Below are 12,500 nucleotides of genomic sequence, written 5' to 3'. Positions count from 1 at the left end.
GGATAGATCAAAATTATCTTTTTTAATTTTAAAATTTTCTTCCTTTTCTATATTTAATTTTTTATTTACTATGAAAAAAAAATTAATAAAATGTTGGTTATATAAATAAAATTTAAAAAAATATTTACAATTATTTATTTGATTTTTTAAATCATTTATTTGTTTTTTATTTGCTTTATCATTTTCTACAAGTTCTTCAAATTGGATTTCTAATTCTTTTTTTTTCTTTTCTATATCTTTTAAATTTTTAATTTCTATTTTTAATTTCTTAACCTTTTCTTCTAATATTAAATTATTTTCTGTTAAATCGTTTTCATTCTGTGCATAAAAAATTAATATTTATTTTCAATTTTTTATAAAAAATAAAAAATATATTTACTTTTATATAGTTTTTAATTTCGTTGCTTAGGTTCAATTTGATGTTATTATTGTTTTCTATTTCTATTTGGTCATTATGTGCGGATATAACAATTGAAGTTTTTGAATTTGAATCTTTTTGGCAAAAATTCTCTTCCTCTTCTTCATCTTCATCTTCATCTTCTTCCTCCTCTTCTTCTTCATATACAACTTCGTTATACTCTTCTTTCTTATTATCTTCTGCTTTAAATATTTTTGAATACTCTTTTAAAAAGCCTTCATATATAAATTTAATTGGTGCTACTTTTTGAAATGGTATGTTTTTGAATATACTCTCTATTAATTCATCATCTGAAATTATTTCTTTTAAATTTTGCTTTAATTGCTTTTTTGTAATTAATCCATTTGGGTTTTGATTGTAAAATTCTAATATATCTTTATTTTCGTCGATTAAATAATTGCTATTTTTTAAATTTATAAAGCTATTACTATTATCGAAATCCATTTATTAAAAACTATCTATTATATAATAATTAAATAAAATTTTTATAGAAATAAAGTATAAAATAAATATTAAAAGAAAAAGAAATATAAATTTTTTACAAATAAAAAATAATATGAAAAAAAAATATAATGTGAATAAAAATATGTATCATTTGTAAAAAAAAACATAAATTAAAATTTTTTTTAATTATTAATAATATAATAGTAATGAAAGTGTGGGTGAGTTGTTGTTGGTGGGGGTAATAAAATTTTTTTTTTTTTTTTTTTAATAATAGAAAAAATGAATTTTGGAGTGTTAAAAAGTTATTTTGAGAGTCGATGAAAATTCCTATAAAATGATTTCGATTAACATATCCCAAGATAAAAATAAAAATATTGGTAAACATGTACATATTTATGTATAGTGTGAGTGTGGTGATAGTATTCACAGTGTTTTTTTTTTATAATTTGAAAAGATTATTATTAATAACAATATTACTTTGTATATAGTGGTTTAAATTTAACTGCTTTTTTGTAAAACTATTTTTATTATTGTTATTTTAAATTTAAATTTAAATTTATTTATTTATTTATTTATTTATTTCTTAATTTGGTCTTTCCATAAATGGATTTTGATTTAATCTTGATATAAATGCAATTGTAAATAAAACAAATACGACTAAACCTATTATCGCGAATAAAGACTCAAGTTTATTAAACAATCTTCTTGAGAAACTTTTATCATTATTGGTATTTTCAAATTCTTCATTATCTTCAATCTGTTCATTTGTATTATTATTGTTGTTTTCTTGTAATTGTTGCTGTTGTTGTTTTACATTTTTATTTGCGATTGAATTTTTAATTAAATTGGCAATATTATCTTTGAATTGGGACATATCATTTGAAGAATTGGTAACAACTCTTTGCATTTCATCATTGAATTCATTTAGCTGTTTAATTTGATCGTTCTTATTATGGAGAAGGGATTTTAATGATTCATTTTGCTCTAAAATTTGATTATATTTTAATTTTTCTTCATTTGATATATCATTATTATTATTACTACTACTACTACTACTACTATTATTATCTGCGCTATTTTGTTGTCTTAAGTGTGAGTTTAAAGTTTCTAATGAGGATATTGTTGTTTTTAATTCATTATTTTGGTTTTCTAAATCTTGTTTATTTTTATTATATTCATCTTCCAATTTTTTATTTTGAGCTTGAAGTGATAAATTCTCTGATTCTAAAGTTTCTATTTTTTTTATTAATTCTTTATGGAGTTGGTCGCTGCTAACTGAAAAATTCTTTTGGTCAAATAATTGAGATTGTCTAAATAGCGATTCATTTAGTGATGATGATGAATTGGGGTTAATGATAGGGTTATTATTACTTTTATCATCGAGAATATTTGTAATAGTTTTATTTGAATGTAATTCATTCGTTTGTTGTGGCTGTTGTTGTGGCTGTTGTTGTGGCTGTTGTTGTGGCTGTTGTTGCACCTCTTTATCTAATCCAATTTGACTAATTAAATTTTCATATTCCCTTGTCAAAGATGTGCATCTATTTGTTTGAACCCTTAGTTTATTTTCCAATTCATTAATTTTTGACAATGATTCTTTTTCTATATCTTCTACTTTTTTTTTTTCCTCTTTAATTGAGGTTTTTACTTTTAATGTTATATAAAATTTAAATTAATATTAAAATAATAATTTTTAAAGATAATAACTTTTATAATATTATAAAATTACCTACATGTCAATATTGTTGATTTTAAAGTATCCATCTTTTTTGTAGACTCCTTCTCTTTCTTTGTGTATTCTTCTTCAGTATCAGTAAACTGAACTTTTCTTTTCTTTTCAATTTCTTTTAAATTTGTTAATTCTTTTCTAAATTTAGCCTCGTTTTCTTCTAATTTCTTGATTTCTAAATATAATTTTGAATTTTCTTCTTCATATCTTGAACACCTACCCCTAATTTCAGTTTCATTATTTCCATTCTATTATAAACAATAAATTAGAATTAATATTGGATTTATGTTATTATTAATTATTTATTATTTATATGGAAAAACTTACATCTTTATAATTCTGTAGTTCCTTTTTTAATTGATTAATTTCATCCTGAAGTTGTTGGGTTTCTTCAGATTGTTTAAATGCACCATTTGTTCCGACACCTTCAAAATCACCAGAATCTAAAGCAATTGAATATTGGCCGAATCGAGCTGGTTGGGTATTTTGTTGAATAATTTGATTAGGTTCTGGATGTATTGATAATGAGTTTTTACCATTTTCATAATGTACTAAATTGTTAATAGGATGATCTTCAAATACATCTTCCATAAGATCTGTATTATGATATTTTTCCATAAAACTGATCAATTCATTATTTGCTACATTTCCATATTCATCACAACTAATTCTATCTATTATAGATAAAATTCCTATGCGGTCCAATCCTGGAACCAACTGTTGTATAAGGATTTCTAATTCTGGTTGTGTTTGATGGCCTTCTGGATTGTCTATTATTTTTTGTAACTTTTCTTCAACATCAGAATTTTCTTCATAGGAAATATTGTGTTTATATTGAATTTGCTCATAATCATCTTGTTGTTGCTGTTGTTTTACTGGAGATGGGAATGATATGTCTGCATTATCTTTTCTAACAGTATAATGAGGTGATGGTGGAACCACTCCAGTCTCTTGAGGATTGACACCGCTATTAGTTGATGATGACAATGATGAAGAGGATGGGATATTAGAATTTGGAAGTTGAAGAGAAGAGGGTCTAGATTTTTTTACACTATTAATTATACTGATACTAAAAGTTCTGGCTAAGGTTTTTGATGGTGAATCCAAAGGTGATTTATAAGTTGATGCATAGTTATTTGTTAATTGTAATGAGTGTCTTTTATTTACATTATTTGTTTCCAAATCATTTATCTTTAATTCTTTGTTATCAAAACCATCACTGTTTCTTTTTGATTTAGTGGTTTGTGTTGTTGATGTTGTAAAAACTGAGGATGAGAAGTTTGTTGTTGTTTTTGATGATTCATATGTACCTAAACTTATTTCGTGCTTATCTATATTATGATCAATTATAGTATCGTTTTGAATATTATTATTATTAAAATCTATATTAGAAATATTGACATTGTTTATATCTATTATGTCTTCATCGTTAGGGTTTTGAATTACAATACTTTTTAATATACTATCGTTCATATTATTATAATTTATATTTTCATTTGGTGTTGTCTCTGCATTTTGGTGTTGTTGGGTTTGTTGTTCATGTAGAGATGTAGTTGTAGCATCTGGTTTTGAAATTATATCCATTTTTTATTATAAATATTTTTTCTAATCTTGCTACAATTTACTTTTACTAAAGGTCTATGATATTACTGAAAAAAAAATAAAAAATAAAAAATTGTGATAAATTTAAAAAAAAATAAAAAATAAAAAAAAACTATTCTGTAATTATTATTTTTTATTATACTTTATGATTTGATAAAATTGTGAATAGTTTATAACTAAATAAACAATTAAATAAATAAATTAATAAATAATGTGTTTTGTTTAAAATAATTTATAATAAAATAAAATATTAGATAGAAAAAATTAAATTTTTTTTTTTTTTTAATTTTTTTTATAATTTTTTTTAAAATTTTTTTTATTTTTTTTTTTAAATTGAATTATTATAATTTATTGGCGCCTAATGAAGTACATATATTAGTTTTATAAATAAATAATTAATAACTCAAAATAAAACCTATAGTTAAATTTAATATAATAACAAACACACTTTTTTATAAATAATTAGTAAAATAAAAAAAAAAATAAAAAAAAAAATATATATTATTATAACAATATAAAACCAATAAATATTAATAAATATAATAAATAACTTTTGTTTATTTTAAGGTAATAAATATCTAAAAATAAAATTAAATGCTATGAAAAAAATTTAAAAAAAAAAAATTAAATTAAAATTAAAATTTTTTTTTTTTTTTAAAATATTTTTAACACAATAAATTTAATAATTAATAGAAATATGATAGAACTATTTAGATTTGGTACCAATTGTTTTGATTAGAGCTACAAGTGGGTGATTTTGTTAAGACACCACAAAAAAAAAGAACACTATTCAACAGAAGACCTAAGTGATCTCTACATGCATCCCATCGTTGTTGAAAGAAGAAAAATGGATACCTTTAGAAAATGTAAACCAGATTTAATTGCAAGGCTTATTCACATACTAACCTCATTAAATTTCCATGTTTTAAAGTCAATTCACTAATTAAACTATTCTTAACTCAAGCGTTCCAATTACCACAACAAATTTTTTTTTTTTAAATACAAACACACAAATAAACAATCTTTTAAAAATAAAAAAGCTTAAAATTATAATAAATAAAGTTCATACTGTTTTTGATCATTATTGAATAAACAATTGTCTTTGATCATGATCAAAAAAACTTACAAGTTATTATTTTTATTATTATTTAATTATTATAATTTGAAATGATAAAGAAAAAATTGAAAAACTTAATCTTTCATCAAAATTTATTTATAATTTTTTCATTCAATTATTTATTTTTTTATTTTTTTGAATAATATCTTTTTTTTTTTTTTCAAATTTTTTAATTTTTTAATTTTTTATTTTTTTATTTTTTTTTTTTTATTTTTTTTTATTTTTTTTTTTAGTTTTTATTTTAATTTTTTTTCATAATCACACACTTTGTGTTCCTACTATCGGAGGATAATTTTATTTTATACACACAAGTATTAATATATATAACTATATATATTATATAATTTATATATAATACTCCACATGTATAAATAAAAAAACAATAAAAAAATATAAAAAAAAGAAAACTATACTATTATAAATATATCAGATCTTTATAACATAACTCATATAAAACCTTCACATATTTATATATATACATATACATTTTAGAATGGATTTTTTTAAATTTTTTAAATCAGACACAAATACCACACAAAAGTAAGACAATCCTATCACCCACTCATCCATTTACTATTACATATAAATTAAAAACCAGTATTTATTTACCAATTATTATTATTCTTATAGTAAAATACCTGAACATAATATAAACAACGATCAAATTAGGTTTGTAGTTTATCAAAATTCTAGTACTTTGTTATTCGATACACTACAAGTAGATTATTTAAAAAAAGCCAAAGCGGCATCAAATACAACCAATAATAATACAACCAAAGTAATTTTAACAAATGGAAACCCAACAATTGTAAATAAAACCCCATCCCCAAGTCCAACTAAACCAACAACCACAACACCCCCAGGTGCACCAAGAGTAAATAATAACAATTATTTGATTAAAATTATTAATATATAAACCAACTAACAAATTTCCAATTAACCCTACATTACAGTTAGGAAAAATTGATATGCTTAGAGAAATGATGTTTGGTACAGTACCAATGAATATACAGGGAACAACTACAAAAATACATTATTTACCAGATAGTCAGCAAATGTTATTAACGAAACTATTTACATTAAATTTAAAGAGAGAGGAAAAATCTCCACATAACAGTTGCGATTTACTATCACCAGAATCATCAGATGGCAGCAAAACACCACCAGCTTTAAAAAAATCTCAGATTCCACAATCTACCTCATCAACTGATTTAGCATCACAAAATACTCTTAACAATAGCAGCGATAGTAATATAAATAGTAATAAAACCAATGACAGAGCCAGCATTAGTGGTGGCAGTTGTAGCAATGTTAGTATAATCAACAACTCCACATCAACAAAAGATAATGCAGGTACTAATGGAGTCAATAGGGTCAGATCATCATCCTCACTTGGCGGAAGAATACCAAGATCGCCACTATCACAACCAAAAGTAACCAAAATTACTGTTGCAATGTGTGTAATCTTTGGACCAACTGTCGACCAACTCAAAACCATGAACAATGCAAACAGCAGTACAAACGGTGCAACCCCAACAAACGATAAAAAATCAAATTTAGACTCTGTTTCAAATTTTCATCAGTTTATAATAACACACTTTTTAATAATTGATATGAGGATTAAATTTATTGTAAAGCTATTAAAGAATTTAATATATTCAAAGTTTTCAAATTTACCAAAAAGCGGCTCAGTGAGTAATAATATGATACCTAATGTTTATTTATAAAATTTAGATATTAATTTTTTTTTTTTTTATAAAAAGTTAAATAACTTTGGGACTCAAGAAATAAATCAATTATATTCAGAAGTTGAAAAATTTAGATATTATATTAAAGAATTTTATACAGCACCAAGATTAGAAAAACCATTATGGTTGGATACATTAACAAACCCAAGCACTAAAAGACAGACCTATGTTGTTTTATTAGAAAACTTAAGAGAACTTTTACCAGTATATAATACTCCAAAATCAAAATTGTAACTATTATATTTAAAAAAAAAAAAGAAAATATAAATTATTAACTATAAATTATTAATTTTTATAATAGTTTTTTATCAAATTTAATATCACAGATTTTATCATATAACCAATCATGGTTAAGTGGTGTTCTATCAAACTCATCACCATCATATAGATGCACAAATGAAAAATGTAATAAAGACTATAGCTTTGAAACACAGTTTCTTTATCAACTATCACAAATCTATGGTTACACTGGGTGCGTAAATTGTAAAAACAATCGAGGAAACTATAAACTTAGCAAACTTATTATTTTATCTACCAAAGATGAAGTCTCAAAGAAACTTTTAAATGTTGTCAGCTATTTTTGGCGTATTTTCGAATTAATTTTAAATAAGAATCTATTAGACCCACAAACAAGCCATTTAGGATTATACCAAGAAAATGAATATAATTTAAATTTATTAGATAATCAGCAACAAAACCAACAGCAATCAAACCTAAATCAGAATAGCTCAGGACAACATGGGAACCTACCACCCCAACACCAACAACACCCTTCACATATTAAAGCAAATACCAGTAAAATGGCCAAAGATCATTTCAACGAATCATTATTGGAATCCACCAAATTTCAATACATAGATTATAGCATGGGTTCAGCAAATTTAAAACTACCAAATTACTTTTTCGACCTATCAAGATCATTAACTGGTGGTATTTCTCCAAAATATGTCAATGACTTTTCAATAATAGCTTTACAAAAAGATGATTTCTATCCAAAACTAATTGATGATCTTAGACTATGGGTCGATCACCACCCCTTTCCTTCACCAATTAAAGAGTCAAATGCAATTATTGCTGATGTTTCAAGATGTAAATGCGATATCATTACCTGTAGTAAAGAAAATCTTTGGGATTCAATAAATCCTGTTCAAATGTAAGTAAATAATATAATACCGACAATAATAATAATAACTTTTATTAATAATTTACTTTCTTTTATATTTTATTTTAGTAATGGTGTTACATATCCAGATATTAAAGTTTTAAGTGGCTTTTCATCTGAGTACATCTCCACAGCTTTATCATCCATTGTTTACTTTTATACAATTGGCATGCCACCCGAAAACTGTATAATGTTTTTAGAAGATAAAATAAGAGAACTTTTTAGTAAAGCAATGATATTAAACGAAACTCTAAAGTTTTATTCAACTTTGAAACAACCAATTCCACCCTCATTCAATTTATTCAGCAACAATATACCATCATCATCAATCCCAATTCCACCCTCCCTTGCAACTCCAATCATAACACCTTTAGCAACTCCAAATCATTCACCACAATCATCAATGAGATTTTCAAACCAAAAGCAACAACCATTGCCAAGAAGTGGTGATTATTTATTATTAGAACATATTCTAAACTATTTAAATGATTGTTCAAGTAATAGTAACAACATTAATGGTAACAATATTTTGAACAACCCTAACCCACCATTAGATGGCTTTGATTTAAATTCATAATTAAAAAAATAAAACGATATTTAAAAAATTTAGTGTTATATATATAAATTATATATATAAAATTGAAAATAATTTTAAAAAAAAAAATATTAATAAAACATGTTTAAACTTTTTTTTTTTTTTTTTGTTTAATTTTAATTTACAAATAAAGGACTTTTATTTTTATTTTTTGGTTTTATTAAAAATTATTTTCTTTTCTATAAAAAACAATTATATTATTCTTTTTTAACTTAAAAAATTTGTTGTTTGTTTTTTGTATTTGTTGAAAAAATTTGAATTTGATATTGACACTTTCTTTTGTTTTTATTTTAGTCATAAAAAAAAAAAAAAAGAAAATGTTTTTTTTTATCATTCATTATTTGATTTTGTTTGTTTTGATTTTTGGTTTGTTTTGATTTGAAAAAGTTAATATATATGTAATTTTGTTGTATATTTAATTTTTTGACTTTGCTATGTTTTAATTTAATTATTGATTAAAAAAATAAAAATAAAAAAAGAACCACCTATTATTATTATTATTATTATTGTTGTTATTGTTATTGTGTTGTTGCAGTTGTTATTGATATATATTTGATATTTGAGTTATAAATATTTAAAAAAAAAAAAGATTATATAAATTTAAATTATTGTTGTTGTTATTTTAAAAATATGATTTTGAAGCATTTAAATTATTATTTAAATTTCCTAAACCATTTAAACTATTTAATCCATTTAAGCCATTTAAGCCATTTAAACCCATACTGTTCATATTTAAATTCATTCCTCCCATACTTAAACCATGGGATATTGGAGGTTGATTTTGTAAAGAAAACAAGTTTATATTATGAGCGGCATTATTATTAGAGTTGTTAAAGTGATAAGCGGAAGTGTTTAAATGAGCAGTATTTGCTTGATCAAATTCGCTTGCACCACCATCACCGGAATAGAAATCGCCAGAAACATTCATTGTGCTTGTTAATGGTGGAGTAGTGTTGGCGCTTGAAGGTGGGGCTCTAGGTGAGTTTAAGCCATTGTGTTGACCATTTAATTCATCATCTTCATCCTTTTTCATTCTATATTGCTCGGATAAATTTTGATGGTTTTCTCTGTGTTGTTGGTTGGCAAGATTAATTGCTAAATTGTGCATAAGAATTTGCATGGTTTCACGGTCAATTGGTGATAATTCTGTTAAAGAGTCCGAAAATGTTGAATTGTTATTCTCAAAGAGATTTGAAAGAAAAGTATAGATACGTGGGAAATTTGGTGTAAGGATTGGAGTTGGATTACCGCTACGAGTAGAGCTTTGTGCGTTGATCATGGCTTGTTGAATATATTGTTGGGCTTGTTGTAATTGTTCTAATTGTTTTTGAATATCACTTGGATTAATTTGAGCATCGGATAAGGTGGGCATTAAACCTCTATAACTCATCCAGTTGGCAAATGAGGTACTACTTATAAATTGGTTACCAGCCAAGGATTCTGGAAGAAAATTACCCATTGAATCATGTTTTTGCTTTTGTGGATATGGTTGTACTGATTTTCTTTTTGGTCTTGGTGGTGGAATTCTTTCACCTGTATTGTTTTTTTGTACCTTTATAAAATATTTTTGTGCATGACTTCTTATCTATAAAGTTTTAATAATATAAAGTATTAGTATATTTTTTTTTATTTTATTTTATTTTATTTTATTTTATTTTATTATATTATATTTACCTGTATAACCGTTTTAGTTCCGACAAATGATTCAATTTTTTTCCAATCTCTATCAAATAATGTTAAAGCTTCTAAAAACTTTTGATGCTCTTCATCTGTCCAATTTTCTCTTTGTTTTGAAATTGTATATGGTTTTCTAGTTTTTGGGTTAATGTTTGGTGGAAGTGCACTTGAGCCTTGGTTTTGAGATTGTGGTACTAATTGATTCATTTTTATATATATTACGTTTTATCTATTTGTTTGTTTATTATTTATATTTGTTTATGATTTTGAAATTGTAATTGTATAATTGTATTATTGTTACGTGGTATATTGATATAATTTTAATTGAAATGATTTAAATGTACCCAACTAACTCTGATTAATTTAGAGAAGAGAAGAAAAATATAAGATTGATTTTTTATAAAATAAAAAAAACCTTTAGAATTTTTTTTTAAAAAAAAAAAAAAAATCTTAATTTTTTCCAAAATTTTTGTTAAAAAAAAAAAAATGTTAAAAAAAATCTTTCTTTTTTTGTTTGGGGTTTAAAAATAATTAAACTATAATTTTAAAATATACATTATTACAACAAAAAAAAAAAAAAAAAACTATACAACGAAAAATAAAGTTTTATTTTTCGTTTTATTATACACAAAAATAATTTTAATTGTTAAAAAAAATACTTTTGAAAAAAACCAATAAAATTTGAAAAAAAACAAAAAAAAAATAAAAAAATAAAAAATAAAAAAAAATTTAAATTTTTCTATTTTTTTTTCTATTTTTTTAATGCAGTTTTATATATATATATAATATATTAAATTTACACACACTATTTTGATATTTATTTGTAAAAAAAAAAAAAAAGAAACAAAAAAAAAATTAAAAATTAAAAAAAAAATTAAAAAATAAAATGAACAACCTTTGATAAATAATTATAATAATTTATTTGATAATTTTAAAATAAGTTTTTTTTTTATATATGAATTATTGAAAAATTCTCACCAAAAAAAAAGTGATAAAAAAAATAAAATAATAAACACAACAATAAAAAAATAAAAAAAAAGATTTTTTTTTCAAAATTAATGATCAAACACCCTGTGATTAAAATCACCAAAACAACAAAAGAAAAAATAGTGTGTGTGTGAGAGTTTTTATTAAATTTTTATTAATATTGATATTATTTTAAAATAGAAACAATAATAAAATTAAAAAAAAAAGTAAAATTCTACAGAATTATTTTAAATCTGCAATTAATTAAATTATATTAAAGCAAGTAAATAAATACATAAAAATAAAGAGTAATAGATATAAATAATTAAATATTTTTAATCAATACTCCAATGATAGTTATGAGATTGTATATAATATATTTATGTTTACAGTTTTATAAATTTGATTGGAGAGGGGGGACCAAAAAAATAAATAAAAAAAAGACTATGACGAGATGAAATATTTGAATATATAAAATTAATTTTTTTTTTTTATTTTATATAAATTTTTAATATATAGTTTAATATATGATTTAATTAAAAAAAAAAATAGATATAGATATAAATATAGATATAAATATAACAAGATATATAAATTGAACAACAAATATCAAATAAAATTTTAATTTATTAAAAAAATATATGCTTTTTTTTTTAAAAATTAAATTAAATTAAATTAAATTAAATAAAAACAAAATAAAACAACAACAACATAATTATATTTAATATTAATATTTTTTTTTTTTTAATATTAATGATTATAAATATAATTTAAGCTGAATTTGGATGTTTGTGTGAGTGTTGTGAGAAAAAAAAGAGTGTGAAAAATAAAAAAATAATATTGATTTTTTTTTTTAATATAACACACCAAAATTTTGGGCCACCCCCACTTAAAAAACAATCACACTCTCTACTCCTGAAAAAACCATTCATCAAACGCACACAAAAATAATGGGATTACCTTTTCCCACCTTTTACTTTAATTCTAATTTAAATACCAAAAAAAACAAAAAAAATAAAAAAAGGATTGGGTTTTGGTTTAC

General features: G+C 22.6%; 4 protein-coding genes across 4 annotated transcripts; 1 reads left to right on the top strand and 3 right to left on the bottom strand.

Annotated features, from left to right (window-relative positions):
* Positions 1-128: 128 nt before the first annotated feature.
* On the bottom strand, positions 129-862 carry DICPUDRAFT_85103 (uncharacterized protein; the record flags this gene model as incomplete). The annotated part of the gene is made up of 2 exons (XM_003294595.1): positions 129-318; positions 380-862. Coding segments are annotated over 2 exons (673 nt in total), but the record flags the coding sequence as incomplete, so codon positions are not given.
* Positions 863-1,445: 583 nt separating this feature from the next.
* DICPUDRAFT_159673 (uncharacterized protein) lies at positions 1,446-4,175 on the bottom strand (the record flags this gene model as incomplete). Its single annotated transcript, XM_003294594.1, has 3 exons — positions 1,446-2,509; positions 2,596-2,839; positions 2,919-4,175. The coding sequence occupies 3 exons, from the start codon at positions 4,173-4,175 to the stop codon at positions 1,446-1,448; spliced, it is 2,565 nt and encodes an 854-aa protein (XP_003294642.1).
* A 1,628-nt stretch (positions 4,176-5,803) lies between these two features.
* On the top strand, positions 5,804-8,797 carry DICPUDRAFT_85101 (uncharacterized protein; the record flags this gene model as incomplete). Its single annotated transcript, XM_003294596.1, has 6 exons — positions 5,804-5,850; positions 5,941-6,184; positions 6,264-7,001; positions 7,074-7,288; positions 7,360-8,211; positions 8,290-8,797. The coding sequence occupies 6 exons, from the start codon at positions 5,804-5,806 to the stop codon at positions 8,795-8,797; spliced, it is 2,604 nt and encodes an 867-aa protein (XP_003294644.1).
* A 126-nt stretch (positions 8,798-8,923) lies between these two features.
* DICPUDRAFT_51636 (uncharacterized protein) lies at positions 8,924-12,051 on the bottom strand. The gene is made up of 3 exons (XM_003294593.1): positions 11,849-12,051; positions 10,490-10,941; positions 8,924-10,400 (listed from the first exon to the last, which is right to left on the bottom strand). Exons 2-3 carry the CDS (start codon positions 10,697-10,699, stop codon positions 9,438-9,440), a joined length of 1,173 nt encoding a protein of 390 aa, XP_003294641.1. The 5' UTR covers positions 10,700-10,941; positions 11,849-12,051; the 3' UTR covers positions 8,924-9,437.
* Between the last annotated feature and the right edge of the window lie 449 nt (positions 12,052-12,500).

This window comes from Dictyostelium purpureum (assembly GCF_000190715.1).
Source record: "Dictyostelium purpureum unplaced genomic scaffold DICPUscaffold_598, whole genome shotgun sequence".
In the NCBI taxonomy this organism is placed as follows: Eukaryota; Evosea; class Eumycetozoa; order Dictyosteliales; family Dictyosteliaceae; genus Dictyostelium; species Dictyostelium purpureum.
The sequence above is the reverse complement of the archived record's forward strand: the minus strand, read 5'-3'. Positions and strand labels throughout refer to the sequence as shown.